Here is a 26885-nt window from a genome sequence, read left to right on the forward strand (position 1 = left end):
AGAAAATTAAATATGAATATTTTAGGTCAAAGGTCACATAACTTTGCCAATTGGTCATTGCGAGAAACGTGTATTGCGGGAAACAGCGACGGAATTATCTCTATTTATCGTATTCATCAGCAGTTTTATCGGTAAATTTAATAAATCAAACAATAAAATATGTACTTATTTAATCATATGATATAGTTTTGACTTGCTTCACCATCAAAAAGTAGGATAAAAGAGACGAAACATAGAACACATATTACAATACAATGCGTGCATGTCACTCATCACTGGCTGCATCAGCCTGAACTAGACGTTCGCTTTTCGTATCTCTTTCCTTGTTGGAAAGGTATAACGTTGAGGAGATAGGAACATGTACCGTCATCCGGGACCTACTCTGCCATGTTTGGCTGAGTAACGGTACATGAACACGGTCTTTTGTGCCTATGTAAATTAGTCATTGTGTAAAGCTGTGTTTATACCCATGGGTTGCTCATCATCAGACTGAATCCTTGACCGACAGAGGGTGTCAATATAGGCCTACGTGTCGCTTTTGAAAAACAGCGATTCATGCGCATGCTCAGCAGGCAAATCGACGGCGATTTAGTACACTGATCATGCGTGCGATTCAGATTTCTGCAAAAGCGATTGAGTATAAATGCATCTTTAGAAATGACTGGCGATTGTGTGTTCTCAAGTGGGTTTTATCATGTTAATTAGTGACCTGACACACATTTGTATTGGTTCGATCAAGCAGTGATTTTTTGTACTGGATCGTTCAAGCATCTCCAACAAATTTTTCAATGTAAGTGCCTCTGGCCCTAGTGGAAGTAAAAACGGATACTATGGCCAGAGTTCTAGGGCTAGCCTGAACGTGAAAAGTAGTCCCACTACTTTTTTTTTTACACAGATTCTTAATTTTTACACTTAACTTTAAACAAATTCACGTTATTGAGAAACAAATTACAGCGTGAACAGTAATTGTTTGATGAGCGTAACATGATTTGTCATGGGAAAAAAATGGGTGGCTATTTGAGGGAGATTTCTTTTTTTGGTATTATTAATATTATTACATTCAACATGTTCAAGATAAGGACATTCTTTGTGATAAAAAGTTACCAATGCAATGTTTAAAGCTGTAAATTGAATTTGATAAATGCCTTGGACGAGTTGGATCTTTTTTTCTTTCTTTTTTCAACTTAAATTTTTATTTCTTTTTTAAAATTTAATATATTTATTTTTATTGCAAGAAAGGAAAAAAAAAGTCGAGGGTCAGGCCTATAATTTTAGGGTAGGTCGGGTTACGCCAATCAAACAATTTTTATTAGGCCTTTAATATTTGATCATGAACAAAAATTATGTACTATGCCTATGGTATTTTTTTTATCAATGTCGCCAAATTCGGCAACTTGCCAGCTGCTCGCTTGCTCGAGAATTCCAGCCAAGTATTTGCTCACCGATAGCTTCACACTAGGCTATAGCTAAAATAATAATTTCTTGATCATGAGAGTATGAATGCACTGCGTATAAATGTCGTAAGTTTAGTGGAATGATACGATAGCGCGATCGATTGTGCATGCACAGGAAATGCAACGCTACCCAGGCAAAGTTTGTGTTGTACGCCGACACAAAATTTTGTCATTGCGTGCCTATTGAGCTCTCATGATCGAGAAACTATTATTTTAGTTATAGAGACCATTGCATTCAAAATCTAGTCGGATTCGCTGAAGCATGACTCAGAAATAAACGCAGCCGATCACGACAGGTGATTGCATCAAAAATGTTGCTAAAATTGCACTTAAGAAAAATTTTAGACTGTCCAAAATACACAAATCTTGCTCAAATTCAAAGATACAGTTGAAGTTGACTCATCGAAATAACTTTCATCCAGATTTCAACATTAACAGAATAAAAAACCTCCGGTGTAAAAAATTACACCGCTGTCCGACCGAAAAACCATAGTAAAGTACCCGGTACTCTAGCATTGAATGCGTAACTATCATGTGCAAATTTCGAAGCTAGAGTTCTCGAGTAACTGCTCGCTCAATAGTCAATGATGCAATCGCCCATTTGAGCGCTCGTGCCTGACTGATTGGTGCGCATTCATGGTGATTTGTATTGTAATTTCATTCATGTTTATAAATCTAACATTTAACTTGCATGTTTTGAAGCATTAATTAATGTGCTGATATAAAAAGTGATCGGAATGTTGCAAAAGTACACAGTGTGAGCCAAAAACAACTTTACCCAATTTAAAAGGTTCATATCTCAAAATTGAGAAGTCTGCTGGAAATTGTTTTCACATATTCGTAAAGAACATCATCTTAAGAGTATTTGGTGAAAAAAACTATCCAAAAATGTATTAAATTAAAAAGCGTGACGCTAGTTTTAAATCAAAGAGTCAAAATTAACTTTGTCCACGCTGAAGGCCTACTAGCTGTCGCGTCGCATCACTTGCAATGGTGAGTTCGATAAAGAATGAGAACCACTAAGTATACTGCATAAATTTGTTGAGCAATTTTATATAACACAATCAAATAAATCAAACGTGAACAATTTAAATGTTACGCTATGATATTTCGTCATGATACGCAGCTTTGACGCTGCAAAGAGAAACACAATCCCTTTCAAATATGCGCAAAGCAATTGTAACCTCAGACCTGATTTTTTTGTCATTACGAAATGTTATCTACAAGAAAGTCTGAAGTTATTAAGGGGGTACTACACCCCTGGCCAATTTTGTGCCTATTTTTGCATGTTTCTCAAAAATTATAGCGCATTAGTGACAAGTAAGGTATGTATATTATAGGGGCAAGGACTATAACTACTACACTGAAAATTCAGCAACTCAAGGTAAGTAGTTATTGATTTATTGATCAAATTATGGTTTTCCTCATTTTTGACTGTAACTCCACAACTGTTGTCTCTGCTGAAATAAAATTTCCAGTGCAGTAGTTGTAGTCCTTGCCCCTATAATATACATATCTTACTTGTCACCAATGCGCTATGATTTTGGAGAAAAATGCAAAAATAGGCACAAAATTGGACAGGGGTGTAGTACCCCCTTAAACTTATTGCCTTCGTGGTAATGTTCTGCAAATTGTTGCGTCGACAACTGACTCTGGGGTCAGCTGCAAGGTCTCTTTGAACCGCTGCAATATTTGCAGCTGAACGACCAGTTTCGTGCTTTGCATCTATTCATCACACTTCCGAGGTTGTGAAAGTTGTTCATATGTAAAGTTATGGTAGGTTTCGGTGGAGTCTTACGTTCGGGAAACGAATCTGAAATTGACGTTACAGATACTACCAAAAAGCTTTCTGTTCTTAATTAAGTATACCTCTGCCATAAAAAGTCATCTCTTGTGTTGTGCAGTGTTCGATTTTCATCTATTTTTTTGTGTAGCAAAAATTGCTACTCACTTTCAGATTTGAGTAGCAATTCCAAAATTTTGAGTAGCAGTTTGTTTTCACCATATTTTATCGATTTTTTGTATTTTCTTATCTTCTCACAGATTACTCAATCCCAGTACTCAATGCTTAAAAAATGTTATGCAACTGCAGTGTTGCAGACCGAATGTGGTTCAAAATTCGCACCTAAACTTCCTAAGCTGATTATCGTGTGCCCTTTCTAAGCGCAAATTTTCCTTCAGTAATCAAGAGAAGTCCTACATTTTTGAGTAGAGGAAACTCACTAATTTATTAGCTGAAGCATTAAAATAATGTGAGGAATCTATGAAATCCTAAAAATCTTGTATAATTTTGGAAGATTGTCACCAAGGACACACGATATTTCCATCTCACCACTGAACTATACACCATATATAAACAGTGCTACTTCTATGACGTCATAAAATTAATATGCACGTTTTTAGTTATCTGGTAATACATGGAAGTTTGTAACACAACACGTCATGGAAATAAATTTGCATACAAGGGAGGATACTGTATTTAGTTTAATGGCGTAAACATCACGATTTAGGGACTTTTGAGTCATATTTTTGTGGATTATTTTCTTGGAAATAGAATTTATGGAAACATTTTTGACTTCGACAAATGGCAACTTGCAAATGATGGTATATCAGCGTGGTTCACGATCGCAAGTAGGCATTTTTCCCCAATTTTTTGGGATCGCATTTTTTGCTACTGGTCTGTGTAGTTGAGTAGCAGTTTGTAAAAAATGACTCGCATTTTGCGATGCGAATCCAGGTAAATCGAACACTGGTGTTGTGAATTGCCTTATCTTGACACCTTGCAAACCTATTTAGAAATAAGCCACGCAGTCACGAAATGCACGAAGTCCTATTTAAAATTCAAAAATTGCGCCAGATAAATCCTTTGTAATTACAAGTGTAATTTTTATGCTAATTGTTGGTCAATGACAGGAATGAAGTTCGAGTACATGACAAGTAAATGGGGTTAAAATCTATTGTATTTCTTTCATACATGTAAAACAATCATCACTTTTCAAAGACAAGCCAAACATGTTTACCAATTACATGTATGCCTAACGCATATGTATGCCGTAATCTTAGCAATCGGACACATACCATTGAATTACGTGTGGACAAAGTGATGTTTGACCCTCGGACGTAAAACTAGCACCATTTTCTTAATTTAGCTTCTTTTACTTTCATTTCTTCCTCACATACTTTTAGAAATATATACATTTAGAATATGTAACAATGTCATGAATAGCTCTTCTACAATTCGAGCAACCACCCTCTGAAATTGGGTAAAGTTGTTTTTGGCCCACACTGTATTTATCACGTTGAGCTAACTTCAGATCCTGGTGAAATTATGCTTAATTTGTCTATGTTTTTTGCACTTGCATGAGTGCAGAATGCTTTTTAAATTTGTCTCCTCCAGCCGCTGCCAAATGTGTACTCCATCCACTGAAGGAGCAGCAGCAGAGTCCCAACCCTAACCTTTTTTGAAAAACATGTTCTGAAATACAATTTTGAAGGAACAAATTTGCATGGCCTTAAAAAAAAATACCATAAATGGATATTGATATCAATGAAATTGTTTTGCTTTTTTCAGATCACATAGTGAACAATCAAAATGCCCTCAGAAACCACAGAAGCTGTGCAGCCAACTGCTGAACCTGTTCCTAAGGAAGAAGGTAGGTCACAATCAAAGAATAGTTCTTACAATTGTTTTTGGTGCAGACACCAATTTTGTGTCGCCTTGAAACACTGTGAAACCATAAGTACTCGTTTTGGACAAATCTACTCGTATTCAATCTCTAGCTAACAATGGGCCATAAACCATTGTGATGGCAAAGAAACGAGTAGCAAATACGAGTAGTACAGAACACCCTAATCGATATGATTTCCACCCAATGCAGTCGACAGTCGAGACCATCCAAAATGAATGCAGTATTCAACACCCTCGCGATCGATACCGGCACGCGACAGCCGGTACTTTGTTTATTTATTTATAGCATCAAACCTTCGAGATAAAAATCAAACAGTAGGCTACAATTCGCGTTTATCATATTTTAATATTATTATAAATCGTGATGTCAGGATCATCTAATGATGTAAATTAGCGATGTCAGGTCATGCAGGATCAGCATTTTTATCAAAAAAAGTTTACCGATGGATCACACATGCATGATTGAAGAACATAAACCTGTCGCGCATATTCATTCATGTTATTAACGGCAAGTTTCCTTGTCTTCTTCTAGTCTTGAGCCTTTGTCCACGGTTTATACAAAGTACTAAACGTTTGTTTTTTGGTCATTTTGTTTTTATAGAAAAAGCAAACATAAACTTACAAATCACCGCAAGTACAAGAAGATTTATCAATTGATAAAAATACGTAAGACATAGGCCCTACCGTCGAAAGTTATTCTACTCAGCCACGACTGCCCAGCGATTTATCATTTATGGGCGGGTTGTTGCGCGGCATATAAAGCCTATTATCCAATTTGCTCTTCTTTGTCGAGCACTTGATAAGTACAAAAACATTTGGGAGAGGTACTTCACCAATCCAATCAAATACAGTCGTTTAAAACTCCTTTCTTGACCGTGTTCCGAAGTATAAAACAACGTGCTGATTATTCACAAAAATTCTGAAACATGGTCTAAACCGTCGTATGAAATTTCATACCGGGCATTATTAAAATGTTATGTATTATAGGGCGTACTAGTTACATGTTTAAAATTACATTTGTATTCATTTAGTTCCTAATGTATTTTTCATAAAGATGTATTGTAATAGAGTAGCTAACAAATGTGTGTATCCAGGAAAGTTGAGAAAGATCGTATCCTGGGTGTGTATCATCATATCATTAGGGCCTACTCAATATCTAATTGTAAAAAAAGAAATAGATATGAAGAACCACCGAAAAATAAATAACATGTATCGATGGAAGAACATGATGAAAATATAAAGTAGGCCTAGGCCCTAGATCATTGGGCTTAAATTTATTCACTTCGGTTCGTTACAAAATGTCACCGTAGAAAGTAGGATTTCTCTGCTGTGCTTGGTCATACCCAGATTATTCTGCTACCAGAGTTGAAGAGAAAAACAAAGAAGCATGAAACCAAACCAAATGACTTCCCGAGCTCCGTCCATCGCTCAGATTATCTACATGTAAAAACTACGTCGATAGCCCGAAACACTCATCAGTCTTCATGTGAGGATAGGAAAGAGAAGGTCATGAGTTTCGGGCTACTTATGAAGCTTTTTCTTCACGTTCTACGTTCTTCACCACAAAATCATCATCACCATTACCAGGCACCATTGATGTTTCTCGCCGAGTCGACAAGTGCCGTGGCCCCCGGGCGCGGCCCGTGCGTCTGTGGGAGCTTGAGGACCCGGCCTTTTTTTGGCTTAAATATCTTACCTTTAGGCCTATATTAAATCTATCATCGAAAATATAAAAGCTGCAATTATATATTCCAGAAATAATGTCCATAGATGTTCCATTAAATAGAAATGGCCTGACATCGAATGCCTTTCCGTCTTCTTCTTTGAGGCGATAAAATCCTGGGATGTATTCACGATTTTCCTTTTCCTGAAGAGCTGTTCATTCCTATTTTGATACTTCCTTATTTATTTATTCCAGGTATGTGTGTGTGAGAGAGAGTGATCAAGAAAGGCACAAGAAAAAGGGTTGATGGAAGAGAAGATCAAAGATTCCTTGGAGAAGATCCCGTATCAACCAAATCATTCAAAACATTTCACCAGTCGTCCGTCCTCATTTGAAACGCACTTGTTGTCGCAAGCACAATTCAAAACATTCCCACGGCTCCAGATGCAAATCCAGGGTTTTGTAGAATACACAGGGTCGCCGTCTAGGGTATATGTGCTGCGCCGCATTCCATTGTACCAGGTCCATCCACCGTCACCATGGTAACTCACAGTCAAGACGGGATGATACCATAACACGTGTGTGCTTGCTTGTCATCATAAATCATCGGAAGAGATACGCGAAGTTTTGAAGTTGTAAACAATTGATAATTTGTCCCAGGCTGTTTGTGATAATAAATGTTTTGCTAATTATCATATCTACGAATCTTTCAAGATGGGACGCACCATTTGATACTCGGGGGGGGGGGTTGGAAGTTGGGGTCAGGGAAAGAATTTTTTTTTTAATTCCATGCATTTATACAGTTAGGTGGGGAAAGTTTTTTTAATTTTTTTTTTAGTGTTTTGGTGGGGAAAGTTTTTTTTTTTGCTCATGTTGTGGGTGAAGTTTTTTTTTAAAAACTTCCTACCCCACCCTGAGAAACGTGGGTCACGTGATCAATAATCTATATGATTAATACTGGTAGTCAGGCTGTCTGACTCTCACGGTCTGTGAGTCTGTCGGTGCACCTATTTTCTCGGAGACTAGGGGTCGCACGTTCCTCAAACTTGGTGGGTGGGTGCATCTTGACCCATACAGAACAAGTTTATATTGGTTAGTGGGTCAAGGTCACCCTAAGTTATCTAGGGGTCATCTAAGGTCAAATGAGCAAAAACTCGTATGGGTATGAAACTTGGTGGGTACAGTCAACATTTAGAGCCAAATTTTTGGAAGGTCGTCCAAGGTCATCCAGGGGTCAGCTGAGGTCAAATTAGTAAATACTGTCATATGCATGGGCTTGAAACTTGGTGGGTAGTCCTACAGTCAACATTTTAGAGCCAAATTTTTGGAAGGTCATTTCCCGGTCACCAGGGGTCATATCCGAGGTCAATTTTAGTATAAACTGTTGGATGGGCATGAAACTTGGTGGGTACAGTCTGGCGGAAAATGAAACCGAAGTTTGATGGCCTCGTGATTCAAACGGCACATGTACGTGTTCCCGGAGTGATGATGCATATGATGTGGACTGAGACTAGACAAGTATCTATACCCAGGACTAGTACCCATGGAACTCTTACTTCCACGGTATTCCCCCACCTTCGCCTGCCAAAAAATCGTTGTCTCCACCTAAATGAAATCCTATACTCATTTTGTTTCTGATCCCGTAATGCCCGAATGAAAAAATCAACTGGTTTTATGCATGAGCGCAAAAATTTTGTTTCCGAATTCTGCGCTCAATAATGTTTTATCACCTGCTTAGGCCTACTCATGCTATGTTTTATGTAATATAGTCTTGGTGGTATGTAGGGTTTCACCTTGCCCCCCCCGAAACTCTGCATTACCCCCCCCCTCCGAAACTCTGCATTACCCCCACATGACACACACACCTTCACGAAGCAATTCAAAGAATTGAGCTCGGAAATGTAAAATGTTAGTTTTGCGCACCTAAATCCGAATTTGTGTTTGTGTTGCATCTAAAATTATTAACCTATAAATCATATGACCTTGGGGGTATTTAGGTGAGTGTAGGGGGTGTGTTTGTGTGGGTCAGAGACCGACGGATGTACTTTGTAGGTTCTCCCTACTCATTTGTTGTTGATCCCGGACGCATCACGGTACGTAATGACTGAATGAAAATCACCCGGTTTCATGCATGAGCGCAAAAGTCTTGTTCCCGAATTCTGCGCTCATGAATGTTTATCATATGCTGGGGTGTATTTAGGTGTGTGTCAGCTGGTGTGTATGGGTCGGGTGTAGGCCTACACTCTAATATCGGACTGTTCTCTTTTAATTGAAACCCTACTCATTTTGTTTCTGATGATCGAATGACAATCACCCGGTTTCATGCATGAGCGCAAAAGTCTCATTTCCGAATTCTGCGCTCAAAAATGTTTTGTCTTAATGCTTAGGTGTATTTGGGCGTGTGTATGATGGGGTTTGGGGTCGGGTATACACTGTAATTTCGTATACCATTCAATTTAAAATGAATTCCTACTCATTTGTTTCTGATCTCGTAATGACCGAATGAAAATCGCCAAGTTTCTTTATGCATGAGCGCAAAATTCGCTTTTCCGAATTCTGCGCTCAATTATGTTTTGTCATAATGCTGGGGTGTATTTGGGTGTGTGTCTGCTGGGGTGTGTGGGTCGGGTGTTCACTCTAATATCGTGCTATTCAATTTTAAATGAATTCCTACTCATTTGTTTCTGATCCCGTAATGATCAAATAAAAATCACCCTGTTTATGCATGGCGCTAAAGTCTCGTTTCCAATTCTGCGCTCAATAATGTTTTAGGTGCTTGAGTGTAGGGGTGTGTGTGTGTGTGGGGGGGTGTTGGGGAGGGGTGTTCGTGTGTAAGTGTGGGTCGGATGAACGCTCTAATTTTGTACTATCCATTTTTTTATTAGAATTTTTGATCCCGTAATGACTGAATGAAAATACCTGGTATTATGCATGAGCGCAAAACTTGAAGTCTCGTTTCCAAATTATGCGCTCAATACAACTTTACAAGCATGATCTAAGAATTTTATAATTATGTGCTTGTACTTTTTGTTGTACGTGTGTAGAATGGGATGAACGTGGGGGGACCTGCTGAGCCCAAACAAAATCTACTCCCCCTTGGCATAAAATGAAAGAAAAAAAAAAACCAAAACATTGAAATATAATATTACTAGGCGGTTACCCATATTTGGCGGTTCTCGGCTGGACGCGATTACTTGGCTGATGGTAACTGAAGCCACCAAGTGTCATGCCCATCTGATAGTTTTTACTAATTTGACCTCAGATAACCCCTGGTGACCCCAAAATGACCTTCCAAAAATTTGGCTCTAAATGTACCCACCAAGTTTCATGCCCAAACAACAGTTTTTACTAATTTGACCTCAGATGACCCATGGGTGACCTCAAATGACCCCAAAATGACCTTGCAAAATTTTGGCTCTAAATGTTGTCTGTACCCACCAAGTTTCATGCACATATGACAGGTTTTAGTATTTTGACCTCAGATGACCCTTGAGTGACCTCGGATGACCCCAAAATGATCTTCCAAAATTTTAGCTCTAAATGTTGACTGTACCTACGAAGTTTCATGCCCATATGACAGTTTTTAGTAATTTGACCTCAGATGACCCCTGGGCGGGGGCCCGGGGCCAGATGATTTACGAACATAACCTTCTTGCCAGGACAGAACTACACCCACCCACCGTGTTTTGGTTTTTTTAACGCTCTCGGGGTTAACACCCCCTTGAACCAAAAATCATTGCAGAAAATATTCCACATTTACCGACCCAGTCGGACCCACCACCGCCCTGCATTAACTCTGCCCCCCCCCCCCCCAAGCCGGTAAACATGCACATGGGCCCTGCACCTCACCATGCTCACCTCGAAAAGCACACCCTCCCACTAAAATTCCCGTGCCGCCACTGCGCATTTTAATACAAGGTCTGTGGTCTATTTAGGGACGCACCATTAGATTCTCAGGGTGGGGGTAGGAAGTTTTCAAAAAAAAACTTCACTACATGAGCAAAAAATAAAACTTTCCCCACCAACACTAAAAAAAACCAAAAAAACTTCCCCCACCTGTGTATAAATGCATGAAATTAAAAAAAAAAACTTTCCCCGACCCCAACTTCCTACCCCCCACTTCCTACCCCCCCCACTTCCTACCCCCAGTATCAAATGGTGCGTCCCTTATAATGTTTGGATCAGAGCATGGACCAAAAATTGTGACCGCACACACGCACACCTGTGTAGGCGCCATTTCGTCTGGTATAAAAAAAACACTCCTCAAAAACTAAAAACAAATCATCAATGGGTATGTACATGTACATGCACTCTGCAGCTATGGTACTAGCTAGGATTTTCCCATGTTGTCGCAATCATCTGTCGCCACCTAAAAACCTATAAATAGAAACAACAATAAATAATGACTTGGGAGTCGGAGATTTTATTGTGGTGTTCTATTTGATGTTTCTTCCAGGTTTCCTACAGATCCTTTTAGCGCATGATTTTTATTTTTATTCATTATTAGGGGTACCAGTGCAATAATTATGTGTACCCTGGGGTGAATTCTCAACATGGTCTGCCAAAAACGCTTGCCCCCCCCCTTTGATGCCAAAAAATCTTTGCCCCCCCCCTTTCGACGTGCCAAAAAACCTTTGCCCCCCCTTTTGACGTGCCAAAAATCTTTGCCCCCCCCTTACACATGCAAGATTTTGGGAACCCGAATTAAAACCTTAAATTGTCTTATCATATATGCGAAAGCAGCGAGCAGGAAATTTTGCATATTTGAATGTGTTCCTAACGTTTTCAATGCTTTTTAGGGCGTAATGTAGAAGCGGTACCCAAAATATCTGTGCCAAAAATTGCTTGCCCCCCTTTCGACCTGCCAAAAATCGCTTGACCTCCCCTTTTGACCTGCCAAAAAATGCTTTCCCCCCCTTCTGGCCTGCCCACAAAATCTTTGCCACCCCCCTATAATTCACCCCTCCCCGGTACACATAATTATTGCACCACCCCTTATATGGTCTCAGTATTGGTGTAAATTAAATACTGACCTATTGTAATGGTTTGATTTTTTTTTAAATTGAAAATCAGTTAAACAAGTTCGTAAAATTACAAGCACATAATTATACAGATTCTGATGAAATTGAAAATATAATTTCCCCAAATTACAGCCCCTATTCCGGGCCCATTTAATACACGTTTGTTTACATTTTATAATCATGTACTCTCCGACGAAATGTGGTTCTAAAAATAGGTACCATATACCATGTGTTCCCTGGGCATGGATACCCTCATTTAAATAACTAGGGCGGTCACGACCGCTTCCCAGAAATAACATCAATGAGGTTCGGCTCATCAAAGTCAGTTAATACACATGGATGAGGGAATTCAGCTTTCAATATAAACAAATCAAATGTATCGCAATGAAAATGATAAATTCAGCATGTTCAGCTGGGCTGAAATCGAGTCAACTGATCCGGCGGCGCTGGCCTAATTTTAAATTGCTTGATGGACATTCCCGAGAGACATTCACGGGTCCGGTGCATTTGCATTTAATATCATATCAGTAAAAACAAGATGAAGACCGGAGATGAAGATCACGTTGGCGCTTGGCCGGGCTTTCTTCAGATTCGTGGACGACGAGTACGACTACGAGTACTGCCCGATACTGCAGGATCGACTCTTTCAATTCAGGACTCAGTTCAATTTTGTTGGTGGTTTATCGACTTTCAACTTTGAATTCACAAATTAATGCTCGGCATGTTGCCAAAATTTGGTTATTTCACCGGCCGGGAACGGCCGGGCTGGGTGGCCGGTGGGTCTCGGTGCGGTGTGGGTTATCATCCCAGACTGTCCCGGCCTTCATAACTTATGGGCTTGCACTTGGATCCGGACTTATGTACGTGATTTATTAATTACCGGTATGTGCAGTGCTTTGGTTCTAAAAAATTGGAAAGGAACAGAACACGTTCGTCAAACAATACAACTCATGAACTTACAAGGAAGTGACGTGACATGGACCGACAGAATGAAAGAAGTTACAAGCCAAAAATACGGTAGTGGGCTTGCACTTGGATCCGGACTTATGTACGTGATTTATTAATTACCGGTATGTGCAGTGCTTTGGTTCTAAAAAATTGGAAAGGAACAGAACACGTTCGTCAAACAATACAACTCATGAACTTACAAGGAATATAAATTGAGATGAAACCCGAGATGAAAGAAGTTACAAGCCAAAAATACGGTAGGCATATAAAACTACATACGCAGGTTGGTTTTTTTTCACGTTGCGTCACGTCCGTGCCGATTTATAAACTTTCAAAACAACGGATATAAAAGACTTTGGCATGATCTTAGTTCTCATTTATAGATATTCTTGATCCATTGGTTATTAATTAGTAGGCCTACTCCGGATCCATGGCAGAGCGGGACAACACAATCCCGGGAACACAATTTATCGCCAGCCAAACAAATATTATTAATTAAGCAATCTAATTTTAATGGACACATTTTCTCCTTCGTAGTTAAAAAAAAAAGTATGAATAAAAAATACGTATGAGCTCGTGAGGCCTATTCCAAGTATAATGTAAATTTTGAGTGATTTATATTTTAACTTGGTGATCAACACGTGTTGCTGTTGTGTTGCAATCAGTGACAGAAATATTAAACGGCAAACTCTAGAGACAAGAAGATGGTCATGCTAAAAGTAATGTTGATAAAATTAGGTTATTTATATTACTGATTTGACATCCAACAATTTGCTACGATCGATCGAACCTTTTATCACTCGGCGAAGCTGAAGTATGTACTTATCTCGGTTCAAGTGGGTTTGGACATACCTATGGTTTGGAGCTCCCAAAATAACCAATACACCCAAGCTGTGCATTGGGTGCTTTTTGCTGATTTGCTACTCGTTTTTGCTGCTCGTTTCTCAAGTGGCGATGCTCGTATTTCAAGTGGCGATGCTCGTTTTTGCTACTCGTATTAAAGTGGATTGGGTAACATAACAAAGGAGGAACAATGGTTAATTCCTCATTGTTTGGAGGTTTTGAAAACGAGTAGAAGTGTCCAATACGAGTAGTTTTCCATTACCAGTGAAACTCCGAAAGTCATTTCTTGATCCCAATGTGAAAACTCAAATTTATGTGAATGGTTTCTGAAGGAAAATGACACATCAATCATGGCAGTCAGGAATTTATAAAAATATAAATCTGGATGTAAACAGGTAGTCATGGGATCCAGGAACCGTTCCGTATGCAACAGAATTGCAGACACTTGCAAGTATAGACTATTATTCCATAGTCACTTCACTCGTCACAAAGACAGTTAACTTATGATATCATCGTCTTGTAATCCAACACATTTTGCATGCTCATTTTAACACTGACTGGCAGCGCAGAAAGAAGTTTACCAGTTTTCTGGATGTAATCTTGTAATCAAATATTCAGTTGCACACTGAGCAATGATTGAGACAAAATATAAAAATATACATTGTATTGATGAAGTTTGATGGTTGCATCGGAAAGCATTGAAGGTTTTTGCAGTGGAAGTAAACTTGTGTAATATTGCAAAAAAAAATACGATAATCAAGTTCCTGTTGAGCTAATCAGTTGTCTTCTTTTTCCGTACAAGTGGAGTCATCAGGGACAGATTCTGACAGTGATGGAGTACCGGACTTGGAAGACCAACCAGATCAAGCCACATCACAATTACATCAACAGGTATGTCATCAACTTGGCTCAATTTTACTCATGAGCAACACATAATCCTAATAGAGCTGCTATTGCATAAATGCTCCACAAGATAATTAGAGAATAAATGATAGGATTTTTGTCTTTTGCCTATCAATATATCGTGTCATAATGGATGGGCTGGCCAATATTTTGAGTAGTGGATGCCGGCGCAGCCGGTATCCACTACGATAAAAATATTGGCCACCCTATCCATTATGACACGATATTGATAGGCAAAAGACAAAATCCTATCTTTTATTCTCATTCTTATTCAGTTTTAATGTAATTTTTGAGAAAACTGCCTTTTTCAGAAAAAAAAAAAACTCTTGTGAGGACATCCCGTTGTTTTAAATGAACGAAACCATCACGAACATCTAAGCCGCCGAATCGCATTTTAGTTCTTGCATGTGTATTGCGTGAACGCATTATCGCGCGATCATTGAGGAGCAACAAGCGTGCCGCCGTTATGCGTGGCGGCAGCGCGCCTGACTAATATCACTATCAACTATTGTGAGATATTATACACCGAAAACCAATCAAATTACGTGAATTCTTTACAAGACGCACCCATTGAATAAGAATTCAATTTCATCACCACACTGACACAAGTCCCATTGCGATTATTATTTTGAGTCTCTACAGTTTTAAAATGCTTGGTCTTTATATGTTGTTTGTCATTGGTCCAAAGCTCTTCTAAACCTCCCATAGGAAAAGTAAGGAGGTCATCTCCCTACCTCATGTTTAATTATTTTTTCAATATCATGTCCTTAAAACTTGGGTGTGTATTAATTGGTTCAGCTTGTGTGATTCATTTAGATGTGTGAAAGGATAAAAAGATATTAATTGTAAGGAATGTAGGATCATTTTCTCCGGCTACTGGTACTTGAATTGACTATGATGATCACTTGCCCTCACTGATTTTATGTGAGTGAGAACTTGTTAAGTACTCAAACAAATAATCTGAGTCAATGCACTTTATACATGTATGTAGTGATGCCATTTGCTGTTGAATCTAGAGATTAATTTACTACATACCATAATCTGTCACAAAAGTGTAATCACGGTATCAACTGCCTCAACTTGCAAATGCTAGTGCTGCAAATGTGTTAGGTTTTGATGTCCAAAATGTCTTCACTAAAATTGTACCCTGCACAAATTATCTCACAGTTTTGGCATATTTTTTGTGCTTGGTTCAAAGGTCAATCAAGTAGAATCAATGCTAGTAAGGGTACTAAAGTTATATTATTTCAGTTTTGTTAAAATGAGTTGCTGTTAATATTTTTTTTACCAGATGGGCACAGGCGAAGAGCCAGTAAGCAAAGCCAAGCAGAGCAGGAGTGAGAAGAAAGCCCGAAAGGCCATGTCAAAACTGGGCCTCAAAGTGCAATCTGGGGTGCACCGAGTCACTATTAGGAAATCCAAGAACATTCTTTTTGTCATACAGAAACCCGATGTGTACAAGAGTCCTGCATCAGACACATATATTGTATTTGGTGAAGCCAAGGTATGTATTAACCAGGCCTGTAAGAATGTGGAAATTGGTCATTTGGAGAGAAATTTTGCTTTTCTGGATATAGAAATTGTGGGAAATCCAGCTAAGTTGGAGGGAAATGTATCTCTCTTGCCGCAAAATAAACATTTTCCTGACCTGGTAGTAAAATATTTTTTGATTACAGATTCTACCAAGCGTAACCTTAGTGTGTACATTTTGCCAAATATTTTCCCAATGGGCCATTTTGTGAAAATCAAGGGTAGCTAATTACTCATAGCCCTCATGTATTTTGAACCCTGCCTAATCTCTTGGTATGAATGTAGACGCAAAACTTGTAATTATAAAATACTCCAAGATTGCTGAACATTCAGTGTATACATGTATTGACAATGATGACCACTTGCCCTCACTGATAAACAGTGATGAGAACTTTCCTCCATATACGCAAACCTGCTGAGTCAATCAATACCAAGTTCATTGGGACACTAAAGTAGATGATGCCAGATGAAAATCACTTGCAAGTTGAAAGCTTATGTCAGGAATGTTAGTAATTAAATTTAGAAAGATCCGTCAATGTGGAACTTTGTAAACTTGAGTTACGGTACTGTACTAATAAATTATCAACCGTCTCCAATTTACCCTCAGATTGAAGATTTAAGTCAGCAAGCACAAATGGCAGCAGCCGAGAAATTCAAGTCACCAGAAATGGCACCCACTGTACCCGGAGAGGGCGCCACCACAGTTGCACAAGCCATCGAAGAGGAGAGCGAAGAGGAAGAGGTATGCTTGCTTGGTTTAAATACAAGGTCAATGTACACCTGTTGTGTGCCTGAAGGATGCTACTGATTTGTGAGTTTCAGCTCGCACTCAAAATCAACTGAAGAAAATAAACAGTGCGCTGTCGTATGCAGCTCTGACTTTGTATATAACATAGGGCTTTTATTAAACCTGTATGCAGCATTTTGAACATCAGAGGAGCTTTGAGAGGATTTTTTTTATTAATTTGGCAAAACAGAGCATCTCTTGATTATTTATTTCTGATTATTTATTTCTACACGACTAGATTCGTATTGCTGCCGGCCCCATAGGTACACTGCTGTCCAGCTACTTTGTGACTAGAGTACCAGTGCAGCACCAGTGTGTGTACTCTGTGTGTGTGTACAGTGTGGTCCGTGTACCTTTTGGGCGGCAGCAACAAGAATCTAGTAGTGAATGTATTGACAGTGATGACTACTTGCCCTCACTGATACTAAGTGAGTGATAACTCTCCTCCAGTACATTTGTCTGAGTCAATGCAAATTTAGTTGGCAACAATTTCAAACCACCTTAATATCATTCTGGCACAGATTTGAACTTGGATAAGTGGTAATATTGCAAACAAGAATCATGCACATATTTGTTTGAGCTTTGGGAGCGTGAGCCCACTGGGGTAAAAGCAAGGGTTGGCGGAAGATGAAGGGGCGGCAAGAAGAATTATTAAAGGAAAAAAGCTGGGTAGAAGGGGCGGAAAATTATGGAAAACTAATGTGGCCAGCAGGCACACCCCTCGAGGCAGTGGAGATAATTGGAGGTGTAACACCTAATTATGTAATATTAAAAAAAAAGATTTTTGATCCTACCTCCCCCCTTCCTTACTTTTTAGATTCTTGAGCGCCATCCTGGCTGGAAAAAAAAATTCTGTAGCCCCTGTGGTAGGAGCGGCTACGATACGCCACTGAGAATAGTGGCACTCAAGAAAGACCTTGGGTGTTCATTGCATTATTTTCTGGGCATTACTGCCAACAGCAATATTGAACGAAAAATAAAAAGATGGTTCTTTGTAAGTTATTATATTTCACATGAATAGTTGCAAATAGGTTTGCATCTACTTGCAATGCAAAATAAAATTCATAGTGAGAGTTTTTATGAAGTTTTAACTACTTGATGTTTCTTCCCACTTTTATTTTTTCAGGTTGAAGAGGGCAACGTAGAAGGCAAAGATATTGAACTCGTAATGCAGCAAGCAAATGTTTCCCGAAGTAAAGCCATCAAGGCGCTTAAGAATAACAACAATGATATTGTTAATGCAATTATGGTAAGTAATAAGTTCAGACTGGACTGGGCTTCATTTTCATGCACAAACTTAGGGGACAGTCTTTTAATGAGTAAGAGCAGTTGCTCCTCTACCCTACAGCTGGGCTTCAGATACATTCTTGGTTACAAGAACTGCTTTGAACAGATTCTATGGAAAGTAACCCTCTTGTGTTCCTTTTGCCATATTTTCCCACAGGGGGTATTTTGTGAACTTTGGGGGAATGTATTTTGAGAAAAAAGGCGGGGTAAGAGGGACGGCAAGAAGAGTTATTAAAGATAAGGGGCAGAAAATTATGGAAAACTAATGTTGCCAGCAGGGCCACCGCTCGAGGCACTGCTCCCTATAAGCCCCACATACATATGAGATCGATTTGTAACTCCTTCAGTTAATCAGTTCATTTTTGTTGGCCATTAGTCCAACTCCAAACAGCTAAGCTTAGGGAGGACTTTTTACACCTGTACTCCATTTCAAAGTACTGTCCCTGAAAGTTGGTTGCATATTTTTGATTATTGTGTGTGATTTTGATTGAATGCATTAGTGTGAAAGGATAAGATATCTTCTTTGCATGGAAACCAAGGAATGTATGATCATTCTCTGGCAGTATGACTATGATGATCACTTGCCCTCACTGATTTTATGTGAGTGAGAACTTCTTAAGTACTCAAACAAACAATCTGAGTCAATATGCCATATGATTTGGGTAATATTTTGTATGCTTTTTCAGCTGACAAATGATTACCCAAATCAAAGAATGCCCTCTCCTTTTTTGTCTCGCCTGAATGTTCAGGGAGAGACTTAGTAATCACTATGGTGTGTGTGTGTCCGTGTGTGTGGGGGTGTGTGCGTGTGTGCGTTCGGAAAAAGCTTGTGAACGCGTTATCTTGAGAACCGTAAGTGCTATGATGATGAAACTTTATAGGGGGTAGCATGACCAAAGGGTGTCGACCTGATTAGATTTTGAGCGCAAAATATGGTAATTAAGTACCTAATTTGCATAATTTATGCGTAATAAGCAAAATACCTTGTGAACAGATTATCTGGAGATCCGTATGGGGTACAGTGACGTAACTTGGTGGGGAGTAGCATGGCCAGATGTTCTCGACCTGATTAGATTTTCAGCGCAAAATATGCTAATTAAGTACCTAATTTGCATAATTTATGCATATTTGATGCGTATCAAGCAAAAAACCCTTGTGAACAGCTTATCTGGAGATCCGTATGGGGTACAGTGACCTAACTTGGTGAGGAGTAGCGGGGCCAGAGGTTCTCGACCTGATTAGATTTTGAGCGTAAAATATGGTAATTAAGTACCTAATTTGCATAATATATGCGTAATAAGCAAAATACCTTGTAAACAGATTATCTGGAGATCCGTATGGGGTACAGTGACGTAACTTGGTGGGGAGTTGCGTGGCCAGAGGTTCTCGGACCTGATTAGATTTTCATGAGGTCAAAGGTCACATACAAGGTCAAATGTCAACTGAGGTCACCAAATCTTTTAATAATTAATTTTCAACTGTGCATCACATATCCCAATAACAGCTTGATCGGTCATGTAATTAAGGAAATATGACGACTTTAAGATAGTCGCTTTCTTTGTAAAGTATAGCAAAGTAGCACTTTCAATGAGTGATAACTCTTAAAGGAAGCATCTTTCTGTTTTGATTTATTTGATGAAATAGTTCTTTGGTATTGCCAAATTTGATTTTTCAGCGCAACATACTTTATCCAATTTCGTGAGGTCAAAGGTCACATACAAGGTCAAAGGTCAACTGAGGTCACCAAATCTTTTAATAATTAATTTTCAACTGTGCATCACATATCCCAATAACAGCTTGATCGGTCATGTAATTAAGGAAATATGACGACTTTAAGATAGTCGCTTTCCATGTAAAGTATAGCAAAGTAGCACTTTCAATGAGTGATAACTCGTAAAGGAAGCATCTTTCTGTTTTGATTTATTACTTTGATGAAATAGTTCTTTGGTTTTGCCAAATTTTGGAAGGTCATTACGGGTCATCCGAGGTCACTCAGGGGTCATCTGAGGTCAAGTTATTAAAAACTCGTATGGGCATGAAACTTGATGGGTACAGTCAACATTTCAAGGCAAATTTTTGGAAGTTCATTTTGGGGTCAGCAGGGGTCATCTGAGGTCAAATTAGTAAAAACTGTCGTATGGGCATGAAACTTGGTGGGTACAGTCATCATTTAAAGCCAAATTTTTGGAAGGTCATTTTGGGGTCACCAGGGGTCATCTGAGGTCAAATTAGTAAAAACTGTCGTATGGACATGAAACTTGGTGGGTACAGTCAACATTTCAAGCCAAATTTTTGGAAGGTCATTTCGGGGTCATCTGAGGTCAAATTAGTAAAAACTGTTGGATGGACATGAAACTTGGTGGGTACAGTCAACATTTAAAGCCAAATTTTTGGAAGGTCATTTTGAGGTTAACAGGGTCATCTGAGGTCAAATTAGTAAAAACTGTCGGATGGGCATGAAACTTGATGGATACAGTCAACATTTAAAGCCAAATTTTTGGAAGGTCATTTCGAGGCCACCAGGGGTCATCTGAGGTCAAATTAGTAAAAGCTGTCGTATGGGCATGAAACTTAGCACGAGTGGTACAGTCAACATTTAGAGCCAAAATTTTAGAAGGTCATTTCAGGGCCACCAGGGGTCATCTGAGGTCATATTAGTAAAAACTGTTGCATGGGCATGAAACTTGGTGGGTACAGTTACCATCGGCCAGATAATCGTGCCCAGCCGATAACCGCCAAATTCATTTACCTCTCTACCAACAGTTATCGCAAAAGCAGGCGGTCACAAAAGCAGGCGAGACTCGTGGTTCGAGAACCGCCTTGTGTTATCCAGAGGATGATGCAAGTACTTCCCATAATCTGTTGCAAAGTGTTATCACCAAAGTTTCAACTGCCAGTGCAGCTCATTGAGTTCTATTGAAAAGATGTGATTTTGATTTTAAAACTGCCATGGTGTACCCAGCAAACACAACATTATTTTTAATAAAGTTATCTATACATAGACTTGTTTAGATCTTGATCAAAACGTTTTAATAATTTAAATGTCAAGTTAAAGGAATCATGAAAACAATTTTAAAACGTTTTGTATGAACACACAATCATTCAAAAAATGGTGGCAAACTGTTATTGTAAAATATTTTTTGGCAAACATTTTTGTAAAATATTTTGGCAAAATGTTGCTCACAATGCTGAGCTGGCTACAAAGTTCCACAAAGTGGAAGTTGGGAAGTGCTCAAATCATCCTCCTTGTTGAACATGTATTCCAAGTTAATTTTTCTTGCACAGAATGTGTTCCCCCAATCTATCAATACTTTTAACCCCCTTGGATCTCGTTAGACTGGTGCTGACTTCACAAGTCACTTATCTATTGTATGAACACTAATTCCTGTAAAGCTGTCCGTGCTTGAGAATAATGCAATTATGGTCAGGAATAAGTTCAGGAATATAGCTGCATTCAGCCATTCACACACATGTGCATTAGGAAAACAATATTGAGTAATACTAATAGTGGGTATGTGTGATATGCCAAAACCACACTTACAAGGACCTGCATTTCTACAAATGGAACACAACTAGTGATCAAGTTACAGAATAATTGTTTTAAAGAATATGGACCAGATTGTCACAGGAAATGTTTCATTCTGCGTAGGTGATGTTGGAGAAATCCTAGCATCACCAAATATCTCAAAAGGGTAAATCTTGATGACAAAAATATCTCCACTAAATGCATTGAACTACAGTACAAAAAAAAACCCAATTTTCTGATGATTACTAATTGGGCATGTTGGAACAGTCCACTTGTTGCAATTCATGCAGTTGCATTATATGTGGTGGGAACCACCAGTATTTGTATTGACTATGATGATCACTTGCCCTCACTGATTTAATGTGAGTGAGAACTTCTTAAGTACTCAAACAAACAATCTGAGTCAATCAAACTGTGTAGACTCTCATTCATCTGGGTATGTTGAAATTAAGATTTAATTTAAATCTGGTCAACCAGACATGCCTATTTTGACGGACGAACCGACGTTGCGACAGAAACCTTCAGTCTTCAGCTGGGTTGTGATGCAAATGACCTTGAGTACCGGACACTTCCGGTATTGATGACAATCGACGAGGAATGTCCTTTATGTGGACAGGATCATAATCACAGAATGGCAAATTCAGAGCGCAGGTTCCGAATTCATAGCTATGGATTTTCTTGAGCAAAAACATCAACGAAAATGCCCAATAAATATCACACATTTTTGGGACGTGTGGATGTGTGCTATATGCCAAAACTACACTTATACAGACCTGCATTTTTACAGATTGCGCAGAACTAGCGATCAAGTTACAGATAAAATATTCCTGCCCTGTTAAAGAATATTGACCAGATTGTCACAGAGAATGCTACATTCTGCGTCGGTGATGTCGCAGAAATTTCTAGCATCACCATTATCTCAAAAGTGTAAATAAAACATCACCATTAATGCTTTGAACCACAGGACAAAATAAAACATAATTTTCTGATGATTAATAATTGGGCATGTTGAGACAGTCCACTAGTTGCTATACATGCAGTTGCATTATGTGGTTGGAACCACCAGTATTTATATTGACTATGATGATCACTTGCCCTCACTGATTTTATGTGAGTGAGAACTTGTTAAGTACTCAAACAAACAATCTGAGTCAATACATAACAACTGGACTAATGCAATTTGCTGTTGAATCCAACATTAATTCATTCCAAGGTTTTCTTCTATATTTTTTGGCATCTATTTGTAATGTTTACACATTTCCCAACTTAAAACTGATTGGAGTCAGCCAAATTCATTGTGTTTTTTGGACAACCAAGCAATTTTGAATTAAAGCCTTAATTATATTAGCTTTTAAGCCTTAATCCCCATAGAACATCATTTTACCTCATTAGTTTTGCTTAAAATGACTTAAAATGACCAGAAAACTTTCCTGACAGTTAAATAATATTTTATAATATTTGGCAAAGGAAAACCAAATTAAAATTTGACCAAAATAGTATAGCAACTTCAAATCTTATGTTTGAATGTTATTTATCAAGATCTACTATCCACCTTTTTCCGATCACCCCTTGCGCACTGTATACTGTGATGTCCGCCTGTTGATCATCTTCAGTTCTGAATATTTTTCATTACCCATTTTGACTAAGTTAATCAATGATGCCAGTGATCGAGAACCACATGGTTTGAATGGCAAATTCAGAGCGCAGGTTTCCAAATTCATAGCTATGGATTTTATTGAGCAAAAACGTCAATGAAAACACCCAATAAATATCACACGCTTTGGGGACAACTAAAATATTTAACAGACAAAATATTGAGTAATATGTGTAAGTGTGGTATGCCTAAACACTTGCAAGGACCTGCATTTCTACAGATGGAACAAAACTAGTGATCAAGTTACAGAATAGTCGTATTAGAGAATATTGACCAGATTGTCACAGGGAATGTTATATTCTGCTAACTTGATGTCGGAGAAATCACCATTATCTCAAAAGTGTACATGACAAAAACATCTCCACTGATGCTTTGAACCACAGGACAAAACAAAGCCAAGTTGGGCATGTTGGTATAGTCCAATTGTTGCAATTCATGCTGCTGCATTATGTGTGGTGGGAATCCCCAGTATTTATATTGACTATGATGATCACTTGCCCTCACTGATTTTATGTGAGTGAGAACTTGTTAAGTACTCAAACAAACAATCTGAGTCAATGCATTGCAAATCGACTGATGCAATTAGCTGTGAATCCAACATTGATTCATTCCAAGGTTTTTTTCGCCCACAGAATGTGTTTCCCTGAACCCTGTCAATAAATTTCACCCCAGGGTCTTGTTTGTTAGATTAGCAGCATGTTGACTTGAGTTTATGAGTTGCTTGTTTACCTGTTGTATTAACACCTATTTCTTTTCTGTTTTTTCTTCTTATATTTGCAGGAACTTACGATGTAGTATTAAGCCTCTTGTATATAGTACGCTCTATTTCTAATCCATGAACTTCAGCTTTATCACCTGCCTTCATTGAAATAGAAGCACCTGCAATTGGAGCAATGTACACCGTTATTTGGATGGCTGACCTGTTGGGAAACATTGAGAATGAACTTGATTCATCCAGTTGAAATCATCTTACTGTTTACTGCTTGATTGTAGAGTGCTCATGTATGTAAACTTGACAGGGTCAGAATTTTGTTTTGCAGTGTGAGAATTAATCTTAATTCTTGCAGAATAAACTTGCAGAAATCATTTGATTCTTGCAAATCAATCGACAAGAATCCACTACGATTCACGCAAATCTGTTTACGAGAATCTTTGGGAAAATTGATTCTCGCCGAAATTCTGACCCTGCTTGAACATGCCTTTGTATTGTGCTCTTGTTCAATCAAAGTGGCGGTTCGGTACTTCGGTTCCAAGTTTTATCATTATGAATGTAAGATGGATTTGAAGCATTTAACTTCTGGGAATTATGTGACTTCCATTCATTATGTATGTAACCCTCTGACTACACCCAACATCATCAATTTTGTCCAGTATTTTGTAATATTTATCAAATTTGCATTTTTTCTATGAGCATGTATCAGTGTTGTGTTAGAGTAGGTTACTATGTTTTATAATTAATTAAATTGCATGCATTAGTTGTTGAGTGACCTTGCTTGCTTTCCTGTTGCAGTGATGAACAATCATAGATGGCCCATTTTATGCAAGAAGTGTAATACCAGGTAGTCCCAATTTGTGATTTCAACTGTCACCGTAATCAATGCCCAAATCTTTTCTTTATTCAACATGTGAAGCAGTAGAGAATTGAAAAGCTTTGTGCTGTGCACAATTGAAATGAACACAACGGTAATTTTCAGTACACCATATCTATATAGTCCATTTCGGTTTCAAAACAGCGTCTGCATGTGACTACACACAAGGTCAAGATATCTGTCACTTTGCACTGCATCTTGTTCTACAAATGCAGCACCTTTGATCACACATGTATCACATGCATAATGCTACTGCCTTGACGCCAAATGGACTGCAATTTTAATATAACTTGTGAGAGGTTCTAGACTTAAAGGAGTGCTTAAGTATGTAATGTTTATAGTTCAGCCTGCTGAATTTCTATTTTATATGAAGTTTAATTTCAATATTTCAGTACTATGAGTATGAGGCAAGCTAAGGTACAACTTCTAACATGTTACACATTCTCTTGTGTTAATCCTTCCTTCCTATTATGTGCTGTAACCTCAATGTTTGAGTATTAAAGGAAATCCCCGACAATCACAACAATTATGCCTTGTATGTCAGGAAAATTATTATCGAGCATGAATCACATGGTTTTATTTTAAACAAACTCATATTGAGCATAAAAACAGCCGTGTCTCAAATTCCAGTGCAACGAAATTGTCAAGTGCAATCGCGGGAATTTTGAATATCGAGTGTTGAGACGACCATTTTTATTTGTTATGGTCAATGAGTTTGTCTTAAATAAAACCATGTGATCCGTGCTTAGATTGATAGCAGATATCAGAACTGGGGATGGACCTTTTCTCTCCTCAAATGTAGTTTAAATTGCATCAGGCTATAGCAAGAATCATGTCACATGGTTGGATTTTCGCATAGTACCAAATAACAGTTTACTATAAACATGTCGAACATGTAAAGTGCTGCACGCAATTGGCCAGGGGCAAGTAGCGACCAAGGCAAAAACTGCTTTGCACTATAAATGAATGGAAATGTTGCCCCTGTTGTAGTATCATTCGGCAACATTCTGTGATATTGACATGCTCTGATTTTAAACTATTCTTGTACACTATTCAGTATCGAAGTTACGTAATGTTACTCTTGTCAACAGGATCACACATGCTTGAGTAATGAACCATGATTGAACCAATCATCACACAAAGTATATGGCACTCAAGGCATACCAAATATAGCGTGATCGGGTAACCAAGAGAATTGCGTAGCCACCCCGATGCTGAATAGACCAGCTTCCTTGAGACGGTAGCGTCCATGTGTGATACATGCACAAAGACGGTATAACTGTAGGGTGCAGTCACTTTGCACTGCATTATGCACTACAGATGTACCACCTTTGATCACTTGTGTAGCACATGCGGACACTACAGTCTTGAAGCCAAGTGGACTATTGTGTTGAAAGGATTGTGATTAGTACACAGATATCATACACCTAATATATTACAGGCTTATGTTCTAAGGTTGTAAAGCTGGATTTCATGTATTTGAAATAAATATTATGTAAACTGAATTTGTTATGTGTCCTTTGTATTCATTTCAACCAAGCTGTTGAGTTCACAGGTGGAAGGAAATAAGTGGTACCGTGTATGGTGTTTTCAACCTTACATGGAGGCAGATCACCAAAGAATGTGATTCAAAGTGTTGTAAAAACTGCATAATATGTGACATGATCTGGTCCATGGGGGCCAAAGGAGGCATTTTTGAAAATTGAGTTGCTATAATTATTATTGTGTACAAATATTAAGCTATCATATACTAAACACACCAAATGTCTAGCACACTTGGTTCTAAAGTGATGAAGTTTTGTGATGCCCATTTCCTTATGTATTTTATTGTATTTTGACCCCCTATCTATATTTTGCCTTTATCTCAATCTCAATTTCAAATTTACCGCCTTTGGCCCCCATGGACCAGATCGTGTCACATATGTGACCTGCTCCCACAAAATGAGCGTAAAGTCGCAAGTTGGTAGTTTCGAGACCCCTGGCTGCTGAACT

General features: G+C 38.6%; 1 protein-coding gene and 1 non-coding gene across 2 annotated transcripts; both read left to right on the top strand.

The window, feature by feature from the left end:
* Nucleotides 1-26398, top strand: LOC140142801 (nascent polypeptide-associated complex subunit alpha-like). The gene is made up of 7 exons (XM_072164805.1): nucleotides 1-131; nucleotides 5026-5107; nucleotides 14420-14508; nucleotides 15812-16024; nucleotides 16658-16792; nucleotides 17964-18086; nucleotides 24085-26398. Exons 2-7 carry the CDS (start codon nucleotides 5047-5049, stop codon nucleotides 24097-24099), a joined length of 636 nt encoding a protein of 211 aa, XP_072020906.1. The 5' UTR covers nucleotides 1-131; nucleotides 5026-5046; the 3' UTR covers nucleotides 24100-26398.
* On the top strand, nucleotides 16395-16475 carry LOC140143209 (small nucleolar RNA SNORD103/SNORD85). The gene has a single exon (XR_011857698.1). It is a non-coding gene; the product is annotated as a small nucleolar RNA SNORD103/SNORD85 (small nucleolar RNA).
* Nucleotides 26399-26885: the final 487 nt, after the last annotated feature.

Source organism: Amphiura filiformis, chromosome 20, assembly GCF_039555335.1.
Source record: "Amphiura filiformis chromosome 20, Afil_fr2py, whole genome shotgun sequence".
NCBI classification, from domain to species: Eukaryota; Metazoa; Echinodermata; class Ophiuroidea; order Amphilepidida; family Amphiuridae; genus Amphiura; species Amphiura filiformis.